Source organism: Phyllosticta citriasiana, assembly GCF_038021145.1.
Source record: "Phyllosticta citriasiana strain CBS 120426 chromosome Unknown IWZ02scaffold_13, whole genome shotgun sequence".
Classification (NCBI taxonomy): Eukaryota; Fungi; Ascomycota; class Dothideomycetes; order Botryosphaeriales; family Phyllostictaceae; genus Phyllosticta; species Phyllosticta citriasiana.
This window is the reverse complement of record NW_027117290.1, coordinates 639,447-660,137: the sequence shown is the minus strand read 5'-3', so window position 1 is coordinate 660,137 and position 20,691 is coordinate 639,447. Positions and strand designations below refer to the sequence as shown.

General features: G+C 55.0%; 8 protein-coding genes across 8 annotated transcripts; 3 read left to right on the top strand and 5 right to left on the bottom strand.

The window, feature by feature from the left end:
• Nucleotides 1-97: 97 nt before the first annotated feature.
• Nucleotides 98-1,037, bottom strand: IWZ02DRAFT_70125 (uncharacterized protein). Its single transcript, XM_066771099.1, has one exon. It carries the CDS (start codon nucleotides 845-847, stop codon nucleotides 299-301), a length of 549 nt encoding a protein of 182 aa, XP_066619708.1. The 5' UTR covers nucleotides 848-1,037; the 3' UTR covers nucleotides 98-298.
• Nucleotides 1,038-3,392: 2,355 nt separating this feature from the next.
• On the bottom strand, nucleotides 3,393-6,565 carry IWZ02DRAFT_70028 (uncharacterized protein). Its single transcript, XM_066771097.1, has 4 exons — nucleotides 6,338-6,565; nucleotides 5,710-6,261; nucleotides 4,800-5,658; nucleotides 3,393-4,751 (listed from the first exon to the last, which is right to left on the bottom strand). The coding sequence occupies exons 1-4, from the start codon at nucleotides 6,418-6,420 to the stop codon at nucleotides 3,651-3,653; spliced, it is 2,595 nt and encodes an 864-aa protein (XP_066619707.1). The 5' UTR covers nucleotides 6,421-6,565; the 3' UTR covers nucleotides 3,393-3,650.
• Nucleotides 6,566-7,334: 769 nt separating this feature from the next.
• On the bottom strand, nucleotides 7,335-8,691 carry IWZ02DRAFT_493397 (uncharacterized protein; the record flags this gene model as incomplete). The annotated part of the gene is made up of 4 exons (XM_066769928.1): nucleotides 7,335-7,495; nucleotides 7,547-8,068; nucleotides 8,125-8,277; nucleotides 8,550-8,691. 4 exons carry the CDS (start codon nucleotides 8,689-8,691, stop codon nucleotides 7,335-7,337), a joined length of 978 nt encoding a protein of 325 aa, XP_066619706.1.
• A 363-nt stretch (nucleotides 8,692-9,054) lies between these two features.
• IWZ02DRAFT_471495 (putative RNA exonuclease Rex3) lies at nucleotides 9,055-11,307 on the bottom strand (the record flags this gene model as incomplete). Its single annotated transcript, XM_066768879.1, has 2 exons — nucleotides 9,055-9,138; nucleotides 9,427-11,307. The coding sequence occupies 2 exons, from the start codon at nucleotides 11,305-11,307 to the stop codon at nucleotides 9,055-9,057; spliced, it is 1,965 nt and encodes a 654-aa protein (XP_066619705.1).
• Nucleotides 11,308-12,567: 1,260 nt separating this feature from the next.
• On the top strand, nucleotides 12,568-13,596 carry IWZ02DRAFT_69968 (uncharacterized protein). The gene has a single exon (XM_066771096.1). The coding sequence runs from the start codon at nucleotides 12,735-12,737 to the stop codon at nucleotides 13,479-13,481; it is 747 nt and encodes a 248-aa protein (XP_066619704.1). The 5' UTR covers nucleotides 12,568-12,734; the 3' UTR covers nucleotides 13,482-13,596.
• Nucleotides 13,597-14,776: 1,180 nt separating this feature from the next.
• IWZ02DRAFT_407739 (uncharacterized protein) lies at nucleotides 14,777-17,593 on the top strand (the record flags this gene model as incomplete). The annotated part of the gene is made up of 1 exon (XM_066765685.1): nucleotides 14,777-17,593. A coding segment is annotated over one exon (2,817 nt), but the record flags the coding sequence as incomplete, so codon positions are not given.
• A 161-nt stretch (nucleotides 17,594-17,754) lies between these two features.
• IWZ02DRAFT_69961 (uncharacterized protein) lies at nucleotides 17,755-18,441 on the top strand. The gene has a single exon (XM_066771095.1). It carries the CDS (start codon nucleotides 17,905-17,907, stop codon nucleotides 18,304-18,306), a length of 402 nt encoding a protein of 133 aa, XP_066619702.1. The 5' UTR covers nucleotides 17,755-17,904; the 3' UTR covers nucleotides 18,307-18,441.
• A 1,385-nt stretch (nucleotides 18,442-19,826) lies between these two features.
• On the bottom strand, nucleotides 19,827-20,596 carry IWZ02DRAFT_435968 (nucleolar protein 16; the record flags this gene model as incomplete). Its single annotated transcript, XM_066766490.1, has 2 exons — nucleotides 19,827-20,412; nucleotides 20,487-20,596. 2 exons carry the CDS (start codon nucleotides 20,594-20,596, stop codon nucleotides 19,827-19,829), a joined length of 696 nt encoding a protein of 231 aa, XP_066619701.1.
• Between the last annotated feature and the right edge of the window lie 95 nt (nucleotides 20,597-20,691).

Below are 20,691 nucleotides of genomic sequence, written 5' to 3'. Positions count from 1 at the left end.
CTCTTGGATACAAGGGCCGCTTGAGCCTCGTACCGCTTGGAGTTTGAATAAAGCCGTGGCATGTTCGCACAGCGATTGCCGAAGAGGAGGAAGACGAGTTTGAAAGTTGAGTTACTTTTCTGCTGCATCATTGCCCAGCGACAAAGGTCTCAAAGTCGATGACCCACTGCATTTTGTGCATTCTTGCGGCAGATTTGCATGAGGCGCTTCTGTACACCATTAGTTAATCAGCATAGGACTTGAGCCCGCCAATCGCTTTGCCTTGGCCGAAGAGAGGATTGGAAGGCTCCCAAAAGAATCAAGCATATTCAACTATTCCGCTGTCCCACAAACATTTTCTAATGCTCTCAGCGAAAGAGTTTCTTGAGCTTACGAACCAATCAGACCGCGCTCTGGAGCTCTCGACCGCTCGCGTGCCTCCTCCAAACATCACCGGCAATAGGGCTGAGGAAGCCGGGCTACGACTGGGATGCCCACTGCACCGCGGGCGATGCCGTGACCATGGAAAGACCCAAGGGCTTCCATTTGAGATCTTGCTACCTAGGTTTGCGCGGCGAGCGAATATCGAATTGGAAAACGCATCGAGCCATCTGTCGTCGAGTCTTGGCCGATCAAGTGTCGCCTTGCGGACATTGCGTCCGGACCAGTTTAGTAAGAACATCTCGTCGAACCGCAAGGGATTGTACGTCAACAAAGCGGTCCGGCATCGAGCGACTGACTTGCACTGTGCATATTCGCATTGCAGGAGCCTGCAAAATTCGACAGCTAGAGAGAATGCGAACGCCATCCACCGGCTCCAACATACGGGAGAAGGAATGAATGTAGCTCGATGCATGCATGCATGCATATGTCAGAGAGCGCAAGACACCTGAACGACAAGGCTCGCCATGCCGTTTCAGGCACTGCTCTACGTACGGCAACGAGCAGGGAAGATGGATTGACGGTTTGGAACGACAGAATGTTCGATTGATTCGACCGCCCTGTTTCAGCTACACAGCGTCCTCGTACTGCTGCTGCCGCTGCTTCCTACCGACAGACAGGGGCGAACGGGGATGCGTTCTACCTAGTCAGGAACAGGCGTGGGATGTCTGGTGGTGTGTGGGTGGGTGGTTTGCATGCAGGCGGCCACATGCAATGTGCGAGGGCGCGCTGTTCGCATCGTGCTGGCGGTGGGATGTTGGCTTGTAGGTCAAGTCATCATCTTCATGGCGTCGACTACGCGTTTGATCACGTTCTTCTTCTACCTGTCCTGTCCAGTCTAACCAGTCCTGCCCTGCACAACAACTTCTGAGAAGACCCGCCACGCTGTTCTGGCTCCGTCTTCCTATGCTGATCTTTCTTTACCTCCACGACGCTTCTTCCCTGCTTCGGCCCTCGGAAGGAGGATAAGTCAGCGCGAGAGCGAGCGGTCCGGGACGACTGGAAATGGCAAGGGCCGAAGCCGATGCCCTCTCGGCCCTTGCCCTCGTTCGTCCTCAATCTATGCCAGATGCGCCACCTGTGCATTGCTTTTGCGCTCCCTGCATTGCATGGTTTTTGTTGGTGGCGATGATGGTACAGTACGCGACAGCGTTGTCTAAGAGTAATGCTGTTGAAGCAGATTGGATGGTGATTGGATCGTAGAAGAGTAAAAGGCATCTATCTGTAGTCTCCCTCTTTCGCCCTTCGCCGTCCGAGCCTTCTTGAAGTAAAAGGGACCAAGCAATCTTCACACTAGCGATTCTCGCGAGTTGAAGCATGAGACAGCAAACAGACAGCTTCCAAGAGGCGCATGGCGGAACGTCTGTCCGTCTGGATATCACATTACTTCGAATTGGCTCCGTAGCACTCTGTCATGGTCCCGTCATGCCTCGTGCACCGACGATACAGAGTACGAGGGAGCGATTATCGGTCATATCGTACTCGGTTCTCGCGCATCCATTCTTGTCAGGCATTTTTTCCCATGACTGCGTCATTCGGCCAGCCTAATTGCCTCTTCTTCATCGAGGCGAGATGGCGGCAGCGTCGTCTCTAGTGTGTCATGTAGTAGTGGTGGTTGGATGATGCAACGGTAACTCGCTCACCGCGTCACTCCAAAGCGAGCGTGCAAGCAAGTGAGACAGACGGAACGCGGCGAGCGAGATGCAGTCAGGCGAGGTACTCTCTCGACGTTTGGCAAGCAGGCGGGCAGACGACCGATAGGAAGGCACCCAAACATCGGAAGGACCTTTTCGTCAAAAGCCCACATCGACACTGTCCACAAGAAACCGGACACGTGGGTAGGTCAACTTACCAAGCAGGCGAGCGCTAGTTAAGCAACGCTGCGGACGGAAAGGAAAACGCGGCACCAAAGCAGTCTGCGGAGAGCAACCGATCACCAATCAGGGAACCAAGGGATTGATGGATAGATGCGAGAATGAGGACAGGGGGCCAACAGCCGCCGCAAACTAAGCAGAGAGAGAGAGAGGGAGAGAGAGAGCTGCACATCCGCCACTGACCTGTCCTATCAGAGAACTACTCTGTACAGTACAGCACGATGGACGATGGATGGCAGCGTATGTATGTAAATCAGCGCCACAAGCGGTCGGTCTCGGGATCCGAGAGCGCCTCTCCGTACACATGTACGGACAGTAGTGAGTAATCCTCGGACGCGGAGCCACGAACGGATAGACGGACGGACGGACGGAGTGACGGACACGACCGAGTTCCGGTTGAGAGGAAGAGCGACAAAGCTTGAACTCATTAGCATTTGAGCAAGCAAGCGACAAGTGGTGCCTTAGTCAGTCAGTCAGTCAGTCAGTCAGCCAGGCAGGCAGGCAGGCAGGCAGGCAGGCAGTTGGTCGCGTTTGAATTAAGATTAAACACTTTTGAGGAGGCGGGGGTATGGTGGGGGAGAGGGGGGGGGGTCGGGCTGTTGGGAATAAGGTAAGTAAAGTGTCGAGATAAACAACCGGAATCAAGGTATAAGGTTCGCCCATTAACCTTAGTCGTTCTTTACTTTGCCCGGTCGGTCGGTCGGTCTCGGTTTCGTTGCGTTGCGTTGCGTTACTTGCGTTGCGGGTGAGTGTGAATGGTAAGAGCAAGTTGCGCTTTAGCTTAGTTAGTCAGTTCGGCGCCGCCACCGCTGCACTGACTGGCTTGTGTGGCTAGGTGCATTTTGCCGATTGTTGTTAGATTAGGGCAGGTTAGGGGAGAGGACCCGTGGGTTAATGGTGGTGGAGTTGGAGTGCCGGTTTGGGGAGGTTTGTGGGAAGGAAGGGATATGGGATGGGCGGCGCGAGTCAACGGCGTGGGGGCAGGTATGGTGGTAGGTCTTAGGGCCGAGCCTAAGGACCGCGGCGCGCGATAATGCTAATGCGAGACTCGATTCTGAGATGCGGTTTGCCTTGTGAGGCATCTCGCACATGTGAAAGGTTTCTTCAAACTTGTGTGAAGAGCTCGCTTGAAGGCTGCGCTGTGCAGACTTGTTGGGAGACCACATGGAATAGAGCAAAGAGAACTACACCAACAGTGGGAAGAAGGGTGGCTTTTGCTCAAAGACCATACATACAGCCAAGCCTGCCATATTCTACAACTGGCGATACAAGAATTAAGAAGAGAACGAAAAATCACCTCCTCAATTAAGAAAAACACACGTCTCCCACCTCACCCGTTTTCAACACCATCATCGCTTACTTAGACGACGACATTGTACTCGTCATGACACTGGTCGTAGTAGTAAACGTGCCGGTCTCAATCGTCGTCGTCGGAACAATAGTCGGCGGGATCTTCTGCAGCACCGTCTGACTGACGATAGTCGTGATCTGGGTCCCGTTGAGCGGGAAGCCGCCGGGCAGGGTTCCGCTCTGCGAGTTGCGGCCGACGGCGCCCATGGCGAGCAGCGCAAAGTGGCCGCCCACGACGGGGCGCGCGATGACGGTCGGGCTGCCCTCGCGGGTGCCGCCCGTGGCGACGGTGTCGTGGAGGTCGGTGAAGGCCTTGTCGGTGCTGGTGTTGTTGAGCCAGTACGCCAGCGCGTTGACGAACAGGCGCCGCGTCTCGGGCGAGCACGTCGCCGCCGTCCACATCTCCCAGTCCGTCTTTGCGATGGAGCGCCGGCTGTCCAGGGGTACGCCGAAGATTTGGAAGATCTGCGGGTACCACGTCGATTGCATGTCGTACACCTCTTGCCGCACCACGCCCAGGTTGAGCAGCTTGTCTGGGTACGTGTTGTACAGCAGGCTCCAGCTGTAGCGCGACTGGTAGTTGAGCAGCGTGTGCGTGCCCGTCGGGTCGATGCCGTAGCCCTCCCACTTGTCGTAGTATTCTTGCGAATACTGCGAGAAGTTGGCCGAGTCTTGTGGGTTGCCCGACACAATGGACACCTGAGCCATGGCTTGCAGGCCGACAATGCCCTTGACGGCTAGGTTCGTTTGGTTCTCGAGCGTGCCCTGGAAGTCATCTGTACTCAGTTGGCTGGACGGCACCAGCGCGTATCTAATCAGGAACTGCGCCCATTGAAACATCTTTTGATAGTGTTGCTTCAGATAGCTCGAATCTCCGGTGTACTTATAGTACGCATAAGTCATTAGGATCATGTTTGCCGACTCCTCGACGGGCATGGTCCGGTCATTGCCGTCGACATAACCGGTCGCGTTAGGGAAGCGGAAGCCGACGTCGTGCATAGCATACAGCCTAGGGTAGAAGCCCGACTCTTGGAAGAGCCACAAGGGATTCATGCTGTACTTCAACATGTTGGGGTTAGAGTAGAGGAAAAAGGGCATGGCCGGGTACTGAAGTGGTTAGCCCAAGCCTGACAATCTATAAATACATGCACTTACTAGCACGTCGACTGTGTTCATGTTGCCATTCGACGAGATTTCCTTCTGCCACATGAAAGGCTCGTTTGAGCTGTACAGCTGAGAAGAGTTGCCGCAGTTAAAGCGGGGCGGCACAGTGAGCACGTAGGCACCCATTGTCTGTCTAGTTGACAGAGCCACGATGGAATAGTACGACTGAGCTTCTTGAATCTCCGGGACAGCAATGCTGGACCTGTTCGTCGAGCGCAGATATCCATAGGCCGTGGACGAGTTGAACAAATAATCGACGCCAAACTGATCCCGTCCGGTTTGGTACTCGATACCCGTGAGCTGGTCCCTGAAGAGCGGGCCGGCAGCCTGAGGACCCTGCGGCTGCCCGGTGCGGTTGACCGGGTTAGCGCCAACGTCGGACGGTCTGTCTCCGGCATAGTAGGCTTCGATGTCGTCCTTTAGCTTTTGCTCGTACTGCGCCGCAGCGACCTGCACCGTCTGATAGTCGTCGTAGTGGAATGCAATAGCGTTGGGAATACTCGGTCCCAGACACTGGTCGCTGCTCCACCATGGCTGGAGACTTTGCAATCCTTCCGGAGTGAGGAAATTGATGCTTGGTCTTTGAATAGTGCCGACGGTATACAGAGAGCTTCCTTGAGTACTGTTACGGCCAAAGTCATGTGCGAACGCGAAAATTTGGTCGTCACCACTATCAATGTCGTTGGACAAATAGCGATTTTTGAAGAAGTTGTACCGAATGTTGACAGAATCTCCAGCCTGGAACGAGAAATTGGCAACCCTCCCGGGCTTCGTGGATAAAGTGAAATTGCCCCACTGAGGGAATTCATTCAATTCGGTAAAGGAGAACTCCTGGCCCAAGTGGTACTCCCTACGGCAAAGTCAGTCTCCACAATCTTGAAAGCATGACAGAATACGTTACCATGTAAACAGAGATCCGCGATTGATGGTGGTGTTCGGCTGAACAGATGCAGCGTCTGCAGCCAACGAATACTGCACCGTCTGGCTCGCCTGGTAGTTGTTCCAGCCAGCGTTAACATCGCTGTACAGCTGTACGCTATGTGACGAATTGGTTTTGGACCTCCAGGAAACAAGAAGATAACTCAATGGGATGCTCGTGCGGCACAAGTCCTGCGGGATGACCGGGGAGAAGAAAGAAGCCGTCAGTTCCACGGGGCCGGCGGAGAAAGTAAAATTGGAATATTGAGAATCATAGGTAACGGTCAACGGGGTCGCGTATTTGATATTGTCCGTCAACGGCAAGTCCGTGATCCCGTTTCCCATAAATTCGTATGCCGTGCCATCAACCATGACGATGCCCTCCCAGCCAATGTCTTCACCAGTCCAGAACTTGACGGAGCCGCCGTTGAGGGTTCCATTATTTGCCGTGGTTGACCAAGCACTGGTGTATGGTGAGCGCACAGCCAATGGTACTGACGGCGGCCGTGCGGGAGAGTATATCGGTTGGAATGTTCTGCAAAGGGTTGTGAGCATTGTGGTCCGCAGAGGGAGACAAATCTCCCCAAAAACCTTATGGTGATTAAGCATACCCAAGCTTCCGCCCGTCATCGCATGATGGCTTTTGCGCCAAAGCGGTGGCGGCAGCCAGTGCCAGGGCAATCAAAGAGCGCATGATGGCTGCGCAAAATTCCCGAACTCACCAAGAGAGATTCTGTACAGAGGATGGGTGTCTAGAAAGAGAGAATGTACAGATTCGTATGGCGGGAGGAAATCGGAGCATGCAAGGAGAATTATTGCTGACAACTATAGCTTTTAGGCCATTGTCCTTAGTTTATAAGACGGGCGTGCACCTAGATCTAGGTTCACAGCAGCGGCACCCGGGTCGGAGCCAAGGGTCATGGTAGCAGCAGACGCGCTTGAGCGGGAGTGAGAACAAGGCAGCGGAATGCCATGCATGGTTGTTCTAACGGGCCAAGAGAAGCGGCCATACCTGGCGTGGATATGTAGTCTCGCAGGTAAATACACCCGACAGGCTCAGCGCTGCAAGTGCGGAGATGAGAGGTATTCGCCAGGGGCAAGCATGTTGGCGGAGAGGGTCAGCGGGTGGTTGAAACAAAAAGGACAGCTGTAGTAGAGACTGCGGAGAAGAGCAAACAAACGGACGTGAAAGCATTGCAGCCGTCAACGGCGGGTATGTTCAGTAAGCCGTCAACTCGGTGTCTGTGTGCTTCTCGTATAGCAAAGTCTTTGAGCAAGGCAAGCATTTGCGAGGCGACGGATGGGGTTGGGCCCTGTCGAGCTAGGGTTAGGAGTTGAAGAATAGACACGAGTCATGTCGGAGCCAACGAGGGAGCAAACACCTCTACCCTTCCGCAGCCTCCGTTCACCTTGACTCTTAGTTCCCGGCAATGTTGGTTGAAAACGAGAGGTACTCGGCAAGCAATGCCCAGCATGCGCTGTTCGGCCTAAGGTATTTGGAAAACGGTCCTGCTAATCTCCTCCCAACAAGTCATCGTAAGTAATATCGCAAACAATGTTGTTCAAAGTGAGATCCGCTCTGCTCCTACGTCGCCAGCTCCCGTCCCCTTAGTGCTTTCCGATGTGTAGCTTCTCCTTGATCTTCGTCTTCATGCTCGTCTTGCCATGCTCCAAGTTATCCTGCGAACGCGCAGGCGAGGGCGAAGGCGACTCGGAGTCAGATTTGATTGGGCCCGCATCTCGATGGACACCCTTCGACTCCAACAATCCTGCCTCTGGTCAGTCAGAACTCACCCAATCACACAAAGAACCTTTCTTACGATCAGCCTCTCGTCCCGCTCCTGGCTTAGATGCGTCAAAGTCACCCCCGTCGGCGCTAAAACCCGTCGACTTGATATGCTTCTCTCCTGTTCCCTTCTCTTGGCTCTCGTCCGCGCCCCCGGGCCCGGACACGTCTTGTGGCTCGCCTGAGTGATCGCTGGGATCCCGTTTTGCCAATATCTCCTCCCCCTCCTCCTTTTTCTGCTTGATGGCGTATGTCTGGTCTTGAGCTGGCTCCTCCCCTGGTCTGTCCCCGCCCTGTTGTTTCTGGCTCGGCTGCTGCCCAGACGTTGGATCTGCTCCGACCGATGGCACGGCGGAGCCGAATGTTCCAACGGCATCATTTGGACGGTCCGCGTCCCTCTCGCTCGGGCGAACGTCACTGCCGTGGGGTTTGTTGCTGTGCACGTTCGAAACCCCAATCTTGTCTGTACTATGCTCTGGGTGGAGGTCACCGGTAATGTTGACGCCTTGAGCACTGCCTTCTGTCGTCGCGGCTGTCGAGCTTCCTCTCTCGGCATCTGGTCGTCAGTCAGCAAATTGACTTCCCTCCTCAGCACATCGAGAACGCCATTACCGAAAGTCTTGTCTGCGCCACTGGTGTGCTTGGTGCGATCTACAAGGTTGGCGCCATCCAAGCAAGGCTCGGCCGACGCATCATCTGTCGTTGCATTCAGAGTCGCGTTGGGATTGGTCTGTTGAGCGGGCTTTCCGGCCTTGTCTGGGTCATCTGCAAGCACAATGGTTACTTTGGTCTTCCTGCCATTGTGAGGCTTAGGATTGGAGCTCATGATGCTGGCAAACTCGAAATTAAGAAAGAAGAAGGTTATCCTGCACGGCGGCAGGGAGGGACAGAGTCATGTAGTGGGTGAAAATGTGATGTGATGGCGGAAACGACGAATGAGCTGACGGAGCGAAGGAAGTGCTGCGCTCTTCGCCATTCTTGGTGACGCAATCTTCAACAGACGCGGGCAAAAAACAAAGGCTGAGGTGAGTGCATACCGTGCAAGTTGCCGGAATCGTATGGGTCTGTCGCAGTGCCGGCTCCAGCCTGACCCGAAACGGGCTCCTGGCCAGATTGCTGCTGCGGGTCGCCGTAGATGAGCTTGCTAGCGGTGTTGGCGAGGTTGGAAATGGTATCCATGACGGGTGGTGGTGAGTGGGGGTTTCGTTTGTTTATTCCTGAATGTGTTGCGAGAGAAGAGCACGTTGGTGACGGGAGAGGGCAGCAGGGAATTGGAGAGCTAAAGAAGACTCGAACCCCTCGACTACAGGTACCGTACTGCAGCTAATTGGAAGGCAACTAGGTACCTAGTTGCGATGGGCTACGTCATGGTGTCAAACGTCAACTGGGTGGTGGTGCAGGCGGGAAGCAGGGCATGACTGGAGGTGGGGCAGCGAGGGGCACTGGACTGCACTGCTGGTGTAGGTAATGGAACCAGTCGTCGTCGAGCACATCACATCTGCCTGTCAGATTGGTAGGCACATATTCCGTACCACGACAAATTCAAGAAAATCCTCCATCATCATCATCATCATCATCATCATCACCACCACCATCACCATCACCCCGACTGCGTGTGGCAATGATCTACACCGGGTTGTTGTTCTCTCCGCATCTCCGCTCCGGGCTTCCATGACTCGCCCGACGCTGTGCCTGACGACCGTTCCAGCCCAACCGAACCACCCACCTACCTGCCTTGGCCATCTCGCAAGACTGAGTTTCCGACCACTGACTTCAAACCGTGCTCGCCTTGTCTTCCAGCCTTTCGTTTTCCGGCAAGCCGCTTTACTCCTCATCCACCAAGTTTCCGCTTCTGCCAGTGGCCTTGCCGTCCAGAGTCAATCCCACTGACGCAAGCGGCTGCTGCGCCACTACCTTTGCTTCGGGTGGCCAAAAGCCTTGGGACGTCACCGTCCAGCCCGCATCCTGCAACTTCCTCCACTCTTTTGCAACCTTTGCCCTGACCAGCTCACCCGTACTGCGCGCGTCCTCCAAGCTGTCGTGTCCAGCTGCGCCTGCCGTTTGGATTTCTTGCCCCAACTGGCTCTTTGCCAAAGCCTTGAGGCTGTGTCGGATTGGTAGGCCCTTGACGTGAGGGTAGAGCATGACCGTGTCGATGATTGCCGGATGCACGAGGCGCATTACGTTGAGATCATTCTCCAACGCGTGACCCAGCAGCGGGGTTTCCGGGCTGATGTGCGAAAGGAGCAAGGCACGAGCTGCCTCAGGATTCGACACAATCCGCAGTGTCGTTGCGCCTTTCTCGCTCGCCGACGCTCGCGGGTTTGACGAGACTGGGTCTGAGCCATCGTACTCTCGTGCGCTGAAAAACTGCTCCGCCGTGACACCCGAGTAGCGTGTGTTCAAGTCGAGTACAGTCCCAAGAGGACGAACCAGGACGTCAATCAGTGGCTCTCCATCTGGCCAAGACGTCGCCGTCAGCCGAATGACCTCGAGTCCATAGACCGTGTAACCCATTTCGCAATCAAAACAAACAGCCTTGTCTCTGATGGGGTTGGAATTCGGCGGAGTCTCAATGAAGGGCATTATGGCTGCCATTCGTTTGCCATCAGCAACTTTGAAGACGTGCGTGTTGACAGTCACGCATCCTCGACTGCCGAGCGGCTCTCGGCAACACATGTATCGTGGTTCCTCGCGTCCAGTGATGTTGTCTGTCTTTTTGCGGGGAGGGTATAAGACCTTTCCTGCGTGATATGTGCAGTGGCCCCCAGTCGTGAGAACGCCGTCTTCGCGTCTGTCGGGAAATACTTGAAACCGTGTCGCACAGCGATCACATACTTCCCAGTTTGCTACCCACTTGACAGCTTGTCTGGCTTCTTCGATTTCTTCACGCGATGGCACTCTTGTGACGTAGCCATGTCTGTCCAGCCCTGTTTGATTCGTAATGAGCCGCGAAAGGAACATTGTCTCCTGCTCTGGACTCAAACCAGTGTCGACACGTTGTGGTATCTTGGTTTCCAATTTGGCATGGGTAGCTGGTGTTTTGCGCCTCAAAAGCAGATGCGCCTTCCACTCTTCCATCTTCATCTTCTTGTAGCTCATGACTCGCTGACCCGTCACATTGCGGTACACCTTGCCTTGTGTCTTTGCCAGGTGCTCCTCTTCGTCCAGGGCGGCCTTGACGAGTTCGTTGTCGCCAAGATGAAGGGCCTGAAGCTCTGGATCCGAACTGTCTTTGGCTTTCTTGTTGAGAACAGCGATGGCCTCGTGCAGCTTTTGAAGGAGAGCGTAGCGCACTGCCCACTGAGCAGGCTCGCCTTTTATTGGGCGAGGATTGAGACTTTCCTTCTTGGTGTCACCGGTACCTGCCATTGGGACTTTGAGCTTCTGCGAAGCCGACTTAGGCGGCGGTGAAATGGGGCGCTGGGCGGTCTTCAAATGTTTTGGAGAGTTGTTGGTCGTTTTAGAAACACTTGTCTTGCCGAGAGTCTCTTTGGCGTTTGTGCTCGACTTATTTACCCCTACCAAGCCCCCAACAAAGGCCTTTTTGGCTGGTTGTTGAGGTGGAAGACTGGTGCCATCATCAACATCAATCTTCCGCTTCTTAGGCTCAGGAACATGTTCGATGGAGGGCTTCTCAACCCCGGATTTGGGTTTTGGCGTTGACTCCAAACCATGTCCATCTCGAGAAGGCGTTGTACCGAAGAAATCGTGAGCAAAGATGCAGTTTGGCATGCGGCAAGCAGCGCCCATGGGACAGATGATCTCTTTGAAGAGTCCCTTGCTGGTCCACATTTTGGCGAATGGAAAGATGGACGGCTTTTTCCCGGGGAACGTAGCAGCTACTGGATGTCCGACGACGACTGGTGCCAAATACCGGCGCGGTCGTAGATCATCAGCGGGAGAGGATGAGGTAGGCGGAATAGGATGACATGCTCGAGGCAAGCAGTAGCAGCGCTAGAGAGTTGATCTGTCGGCGGCAGCCGTGCGGAGAGGGTGCTGCAGGTACCCGTTGACGCGCCAAGGTAGACGGCGCGGAAGTTGAAGTGAGATTCCCCGAAAGTGACGATTACCAAGGCACCGATCGCGGGTGACTGAGAAATTGGGCGGTCACGGAGTGGCTGGGTGAGGTTTGAATAAGAGGTGCCGGTCGAAGTGAGGTGAAGGCTGCAAGGTGGTTGTAGTGATGTCGGTGTGCAGAAGGAGATTGTAAGCGCTGTAGACCAGTGACGAGTAGCTAACAGTAGAAGACAAGTCGGAGTCGTGAGCAGCTTCTAGGGACGTGTACAGCATGCAGGTGGTAATGTTGTTCCCGTTCCGGACCAGTTGTAGCAGGTGATGTTGGCCCGTTCGCTTATCGCCGAACAGCCAGCGTCGATCCTGCCTAGGCCATGAGGACACAAACCAAACCAAACACTCTCCGACTTCACAAGGTGCTGAAATGTCCACAGATATTGACACAGTCGAACGGCTAGACTAGCCTCCTGTGCCAGGGATTCAATTGCAAGAGCTGTGCATGCTGGAAACGTCATGACTAATCTGGCGAGCTGCAATTGATTCTACCACTCATTGTCGTTGAAAGTCTTCTTCTCTGGTCTACTCTACAACAAGTACAGAGGAGTATCAGAGGTGATCCCACAGAACAATCGCCGTCAAATGCCTCCCACCTGCTCCTCATGTACCCTTTGCTTTTACTACCAACAAGCCTTGCACCCTCGCACGCAAAACGTGCCCCCTGCCAATACCCGGGGATCTTCCGAATCGCTGCTGTCTGCCCATTTTTGGCCAGAAGGAAGGCCAAGCTCCAATGTCTCATCCCGTTGCTATACAAAAACCACACAAAGTATCCCTCGCCTTTGCGAAATGAGAGTGAGATGGCGACGTACATGTCGACATTGAGAGCATTACGCTCAACGTGCCTTTATAAGGACAGCATCTGGTCTCTGGCGAGGGCGGGCCGACTGTAGACACGAGCTCGGTTGCTATATTTATGAGAGCGGCTTGTCCCTGGCCACCTGGTTTTCACCGCCTGGTAGAGGACCGAGCGCTCCCGTTGAAGTCTGCGAAGCTTTGTTGGGCGACTGGAAATGAGGTGACGAGGAAGATGAAGATGAAGAAGAGGAAAAAGAAGAAGAAGAAGAAGAAGAAGAAGAAGAAGAAGAAGAAGAAGAAGAAAGGAAGAAGAGGAGCATGCCCAAGGCGTGAGATTGAAATGATGGTCCATGAGGATTTTCGATGACGCTTGCGGAGACAGGGTCGATGCTCATGCGGAGGTGCCGTGCGTGGGTCCTCGTAATAATCTACTTGGTCGACGCATCAGGCGGAATATATGTCGGCACTGGCATGCGGTACCCGCGGTGAAAAGGCTGCTTGGTCCTCATGAGGTGGTGTCCTGGCGAACTCAAGGCCCACTTCCATTTCAAGGCGCGAAGCCGGCAACCAATCGTCTCGCACCGACCCTCAGCCGCCAAGCATCACCCAGACGTCAGGTTCACGCGCAACAAGGGGTTGTCTCGTTCCGGGTCTGGTGGCGAGTGGATTCGGCGCTTTGCATGACCGATGCGAGCGCGAGAAGCAAGCAGAGGCTGCGGCTCGGAATTCCCAAGTACTGCACGCTTCCTTCGCCTTTCAAAACGGTTGCGACATGTAGCGGGCAAAGGTCGCTGAAGATGGCATTGTCTGCATCTACGCCTGATGGCGGAAAGTCGACAGCGTCGGTGATCGCAATCTCGCGTCGTGTGGGACGGGGTGTAGGCCGGGAAATCAAAATGAATCGGAAAGGGCGCCGAGATGGTTTATGTTTTGTTGGTTCTGACGATCACGTAGCGAGGCGGGTACTCGACGTACATGCGGCAACGGGGCCTGTGTCTAGTTATCTACTTGCGCTGGGAGCGGCAGAGGTGACGCAGCGCGGTGGATGCGCATTTCCGGTGTACATGGCCGAAGGGCAGAGGCACAGCAACGGTTGAGTTGGACGGAGGCTGTGGGAAAACCCAACAGTAGCCGGAAGGGGCAGTTTTGAGGCTCGACGACATGATGGTGGCAACCCCTGGGGTGATGGTTCACGTTTATGTAGGTGATCAGAATTGTCTTCTCCACGGTCGCAGAGCCGCCGCGCGTCACTGCGTCAAGAGATGTGCAGCAAGGTACATGTGGTTGTTGAGGGCTCGAGCTGAGTTGAGCGGCAGCAGAGACGCATCAGCACTTCATTACAGAGGGCGGAGAATTTGGAGCCCTTTTTTCCTTTTCTGCCGTCGCCACTGATGGAGCACGGCAATGCCACGTCGAGTGGAGCGGCGCATGTGCTGTGTAGAGGAGCACGCTGCGGGCGGGCTCGCACAGCAGATAGAGTCGACGCAAGGTGTTGACGAGGCAATTGTTTTCCTGGAGAAGGCTTCGGGAGATTGCAATCGCCAAGGGTCTTCGGGTGGGAGCCGAAGCTGAAATAACTCGCACTAAAAAGGGCTGGATGGGCATTGCTGCAGACAGACAGAACAGACGGGGTTTCATGGCGTATATGCCGAGCTGAGGCTAGAGCGACGATGAACCGTGGATGAGCAAAGCAAAAGGAGAGAATGAATGGCAACTCATGAGCCTGAGCCTGAGCCTGACTTGTTCGTTGTGCTGCCGGGATTGGGTTTCGCGGCAGATTGGCTGACGACCGCCATCTCCTGCGCCCCCAGCCCGCCTAAGGTAAGCAACTGAGAGAGAGTGTCGGGTGTGCTGTGCTGGAGACTGCCCGGCCCTGAGAGTCTGTCCGCCCGTACCTCTCCAACACCATCTCTTCGACACCACCAGCCTCTTCGCAACCCCACCCTCCCTCCTTCTCCACCACACCCAGGCAACATAGATCGGCTTGGCTGCTTCCAGCGCCCCGCCTGCATCTATCGCGCCGTCCGTTCCTTACCACCAGTCGCTCCTTGGTTTATGATAACGCCTGCAATCAATCAATCAATCAATCAATCATTCAATCAACCATTCAGTCTCTCTCCGCGCCAGTCGCCTCTCCGCCCTACTAACTTTTGTACTATCCCTCCACCCTCTGCCTCTGTTGCGCTAACCTCCCCCGCCAGTTAATCGTCTCGCTTCTCCTCCTCGATCGCACGCTTCGCTCTGCGCCTCTTCGCCTTTTTTATAAACACTGCTGTGCCACCAGGCCGTCTGCAACTTTCCGCGCAACCACGCCCATTTCGACCTTTGTCTTTCTGTCGCGCCGACCTGCTGCTCATCACAAACTCGCCCATTTTGTCCGCGACCTTTTGCCATGGCGCAGATTGCCATGCCGCAACAGCCTGTACCGCCGTGCTCCACCCCAGCCGACATGGGATCTTCGCTCTACCAACGGCGAAAATCTTCTGCCGTCGAGCCCATCGAGCTCATTCCGAATCCTCACTTCGTCTTCCCTGCTCCGGCCCCCGGAGACTCTCAGGCTTCGTCAAGCAGGCGTCCCTCGTCACTCCAAGCGCTACCCGACCCCGTTCGCGCCCAAAACACCAGGGACAAGTACAAGCGCCGCTCTGCCAGCGCCCTCCCAGACTTCTCATTCAGTCCCGCAAGCCAAGGAGGTCTGGCTGCCCCGACGACGACGACTCCACCTCTGACTCCAACGTCGACTTCGCCTACCAATCCTTCCAGGCACTCTATTCATAAGCGAGGAGCTAGCGAATACATTGGCGGCAGAGGAGGACGATCCTCGGGCACCGTTGTCCCCATGAGCGCGAGTCCGACCAGGCTCGAAGCCCCAAGTTCGGGGGCCCTTCAGCCTGCGTCTCCTGCGGGTAGGCGAGGCCATGCTCATCGCCGTTCTGGAGCCATCTCGTCTCACGACTTGTCCTTTCTGCTTCAGCCCAAGAACCAGCCTCCTCCAATCCCACGCATCGAAAATGTTCCCGCAACGCCCGCGGAGAGCGTCTCTCAGCCTTCCCCTCAGCCGGCAGCCGAGCCTCTGGCCCCCGCCATCGTCCTCTCTGGCAGCTCTGAAGATCTCACTAAGCACCAGGAGAGCTCTGATCTATCTCAAAATCGTCCGCCTTCCCGCGCGCGCGTAGGGTTTTCAGAGACCGTCGAGTTTATTCGGCCTCTTTCGACCATTTCGTCAGAGACAGAGAGCACAATGTCGACTGTGAGGGCTCACTCGGTTTCCGACAGCCTCTCGTCTGTCATGAGTGGACCATCAAGTCCTCAAGGGATCCGCTGGGCCAGGCCTCCCACCAGCAACCCAACAACCGTTCCGGAGAATACCGTTCCGCGACCGAGCACTGCTGGTGCCATGTTGGACTTCGGCAACAATGAAAGCACTGGTTTTGATTGCATCACAAACGACAGTCGTCCAAGGTCAGCAATTCTTCCCGATTCAGCAGCCCCGCCACCGTTCCCTGGAAATTCGGCGCCCTCAAATCACTTCAAAAAGAGAAGCTTCTTTTGGACTGAGCAGCGACACAGTGATTCTTCCATCGTTCCCGCCACGAACAATTCCGACTCCTCTATTTCCATCCCGTCCGATTCGCCTGTGCCATCATCGGCCGAACCAAGTCCAGTCGCTGGATCCACCGACGGCGGCCAAACCTCCGCGGCTCGCAAGGGATTTGGCAAGAAGCCTCGCAAAGTCAAGTCCTGGGCCACATCCATCATCTCTCGCAAGGCAAAGCGGCACGGCTCGAAATTAAAAGACTTGCCTCGCAGGGGATCGACTCCGACTTTACCAAGCCAGTCTAGTTTGCATTTTGACGACCAGGACCACGACCTTGACGTCTCTCAAATTTCCCCGAATTTTGATGTCGACGATACTGTCACCATAGTCACGCCAACTGCTACTGTCGCGCCTGCTCGACCCAAGGTCAACACCAGCCTTGCGGCTTGGCAGCCAAAGGAGTTTTTGAAGCAGGATGCCGATATCATGAGTCCGGTGATTGACCTGGACGCTGCTCTTGGCCCCTTCAACACTCCGACAATCGGCCCTGTTCCTCGTTCACGTAATCGAGGCCCCTCGGCTCTAAAGCGGCCTATGCACAGCAGCATGGGAACTTTTGGCATCGCCAGCCATAGGCGTGCTGAGAGCGCTCCGGAGCTTGTCCCGTTTGAACTTCGGAGCGCGCCCATGACCGGTGCCACAACGCCAATGGCCGATGTGTTTGAGGAAGAGGAGGAGGATGACGAATCTCCCATCACACTGAATGCAGGAAAGCTGACTACCGCCCTCAGCTCAGTTGCAAAGAAGGAGGACGACGAGAAAATAGATGAAGCTGGCTCCGACGACTCAGACAGCGAACTGCAAGCGAAAGAGCCGGAAGCACCACAATCAGAGCTTAAGAGCACCTGGAACTTTGAAGGCGCTTTTGGTGCAAGCTCGACACTTATTGCCGATGCAGCAAATCACTCGCCGAAAGCAAAACGAGCCGTCACTCCCGTGTCCCCAGGTTCCAAGCCGTTTTTGAATGCTGCGGAAACAAGTCCAGGCACCATCACCGAGGACCGCGACGATCATAGTGGAGGCTCAAGCACGACAAGAACGTCGGAATCCACCATCATGCCCAAGACAGGAGCCGATATCACAAAAGAGCACGATTCACCGAAGAAAGTTCAGGAATCAGCTTCGGGTCATGTCGCTACCCCTGATTCGCTAAGTCCACCAACTGAACCATTTCGCAAAGGGTCGTTCGACGTGCCGAGGATTGGCACGGCTTCTTCTTCTTCCATCACTGACGGGCGCCCGGCAAATTTTGGCGAACCCGGGCCAGACTACCGTGTCTCGGTTGACGACGTCCCCTCCCTCACCAGCAGCCGATCGACCATGACAAGCGCCGCTCATGCGAATTTCCCCTACATTGTGCCGCATAGTCCTGGCGACCGTACAGCGTCGGTATCTTCGGTCTCGAGCATCCCCATCGAGAGCCGTCGCAAGCGAGCGAGCATTGCCAGCCTTTCAAGGCTGGTTGGAAGCTCTTTTGGTGGCGAGAGGAGCAAGCTTTCAGTCGAGCAGAGACCTCAAAGTGAGCACTCTGAAAAGGTCAACGAGATCAAGAGTCGCAAACACAAAAGGTTAAGCAAGATGATGTCATTCTGGAAACCCAAAGAAAGCAGCTTGCGTCGCTGACTTGTCGGATTTTTTCGCTGTCCAAGGTTCTTCACCTTGGGTTTCATTCTCTGTCACGACCGTCATGGGATATCCGGCCGAACCGGCGGCTGACACAATTGTTGATGGCTTTGCCTCGGGCTCGCACATGGGCCTCGAAGATTCGGCATTGACACTTAATGAACATTGTGGGTTACAGTTTTCTTCTTTAACATTCGGGAGTAAATGGGACGCGTTGGACAGGTCTGACGAGCGTTTTGGATTTTCGGATTCTGCATTTTCTGTGGCGAAGACACCTGTTGTTCCTCGTGTTACGAAAAATGGGGAAGTCCCATCACAGAAACCAGAAGGCGAGTGTGGGGTTTTACAAGTACCGAAAGCTTGTTGCTCGCGCACGATTTACAGCATGGAATTGGTGGGTCGCTTTGCTTTCTTTATTTTCTTCTTGCGAAGGGGATAATCCGGGGGCCACATGCATGGGCAGTTTCATCTGCCCCTTGTGTCCGGTTTTGTTCATGTTCTGGAGGAGGACCAAGGTCGACGCATACGCCACACCAACGGGAAACTCGGGATGCCTGGCTTCGGACGCTTGTTCAGTCCTCCCTTGTGGCTCGGAGAGCTCAAATCCACCACCTCACCTGGCTCGAATGGGACGGACAGAGACGCGTTTTTCGGACTTTTTTTGCTCGCGCGGCTGTAATAGGGCAACCAGTCAGGCATAGGCCAGATATGTCTCTCCGTATCAGCAGTAGCAGCAAGCGGTACGCTGTCGTCGTCGATCGGTTCGCGAATGGGAAGGAAGTAGAAGACTATTGAAGGAAGGGAGCAGGAAGGAAAGATAGAATTTGTGCATTATTGTCCATTCGAACTAGATACCTTCTTTATCTTCCCCCCTACATCTCTCCTTCTCTCCTTTTTAATGACTGTGGGGTCTTTCTGCATTCCTGATTTTCTGGAACATTTGCTGTCTACAGTCTTCTAATGGTGGAGAGATGAGGTTTGGAGGGTGGAATGTGGGTAACGACGTCGGGTGGAAGAGCAGCAGGGCAGGCTGGAATAAGCTTGATTTGACGACATGGGATCAACGGGCACGCTCGCCCACGGTGACGGGAATGAGACGATATTCGCATTTTGCACCACCATCCACTAAGCACAGTACGAGACAACAAAAAACGCAATCCTCTATCCTTCTACCCGCCACCCCTAAGCTTAGCAACAGCAGCCAGCACCAGCACTACCACCACCACCTCCTCCTCCTCCTCCTCCTCCTCAAGCGCCCATCTGTCTTCTGACTAACAAACCAAACGGACTCACCACCAAACTCTCGCGGCGCCACCTAATCATCTCCCTCGGGCGGCAGCGCGGGGAGTACAGTAGCAACTATACAATACAGTACTTACAGTACAGTAGCAGCTAAACATGGTAGGCGCGCCGAGATCCTCTAGAATACTTCCTAAACGCTCGGTTCGTATACGCGCGACCCGGCCGCCTCCCGGCCCCCCACTGCTCCTAAAACAAGATGCATTTGTCTGTGCTGAGAGGACTTAACCGGGAGGTTGGGAGGCAGGCGCGGAGGGAGGGACTGGGGGTTTTTGGGGGGCAGCTTGGTTTCAGAAGGCTGTCTGTGCGAAGATGCTTCTGTTTTGGGTGGTGTTTTCCATGTGATTGGCCGTAAGGCTGGGAGGTGGGAGTTTTACGGGGTAGTTGAAAAGATGTTCACGGTTTTGGGAGTAGGTATGTATTATGCATGAGGGGCCGCCGTGGTTTCTGAGAGACGTGCTATACACGGATGCGTACATGTTCCTTTACGACCAAGCGTGTCAATGGTTCCATACCACTGTTCTTGGCTTAATCAAAGATTTCGGCGATTGAATGGCATGTCCCTTGATGGGGCTGATAGATTGATAGACCTGATTTCGACGTAGAACAACTCCCAAATGCGCCGAGTAAACGCCATTCCAAGCCCTTGCAGCAACTGCGCTGTGGTTCGTGCATGCTGATGTTTAATGTATGTGTGCGTGCGTGCGCGTGTGCCCTGTGTTCTGCTGACATGCTTGCTTGCCTGCAGACCGAGTACAGCAACATATATGTACGCTGCCTGGACTAGCACAGCAGAGAGCACGCCCAAACTCTAAATAGAAGGCCCGACACAACAGCGGTTCGCATCGTCGTGATGATGCAGCTTCCCTTTTTTGTCCCCTCCTTTTTTCTCCGGTCCAGCAGGCAGTCGAACTGCTGCCGATTACTGACCTTGGCCAGTGGCGGCCTTCCACCGCGTGACCCGCCTCTTGATGTCGCCCTCGCTCTGCTGCATCGGGTTGAGCTTCATGTCGCGACTCATCCGCGCATAGTCGTCGCCGTACTTGGCCACCAACCGTGCGACCCACTCCTGCTCGCGCTCCGACTGCTTGCGCGGCGCCTTGCGCTCCCCGGACGCTGCGACCGCTTCTAGCTGCGCAATCACCGTGCTGCCGCCACTACTCTCCCTTTTCGTCTTTGCCGGCAGCGAGTGCTGCTCGCCGGTGATGCCGTGCCACTCTTCCTCATCGTCGTCCGAGTCAAGGTCGTTGAGCGGGTCGTTTAGCGGATTGGCCCGCGCCTTCTTGCTGCCGTCGTCGACGATGCGCACCTCGCCCGTCTCTGGGTCGCGCTCGATGCGCGCTTCTTCGGTTTGAGGTGCGGCCGCTGCGGCCTTGGAATTGACGGCGAGGGGTGCGGTTCCCGGGTTGTCCGTTTTTGCTGTGCGCTCGGTGCCGCCGGTCACGCGATTGAGCTTGGTACTCAAGCCCAGGCGACGGTAGTTCTGCGTGAGAGTTTCATTTTGGTTCCTGGGACCGTGGTCAGCGAGGTTGTGTTGCCGCTGTAGGAAAAAAGATTCTTTTCTGGGGTTGTGGTGACGAACCAGTTTGCGGCGATGATGGGGTTGCTCAATATCTTCTTCTTGGACTTGGGCTTTTGGCGCTTTTTGGCGATTGACGAGCGGTTCTTGCGCTTTTGCAGTTCGCGACCCATGGCTGGTGGTGTTGGTTTTGGGTCAAGTGGAGACAACTTGAGCCGCCGGGGAACTTTTCTCTCAGGAACCGCCAGGGATCGTCCTTATCGATAGA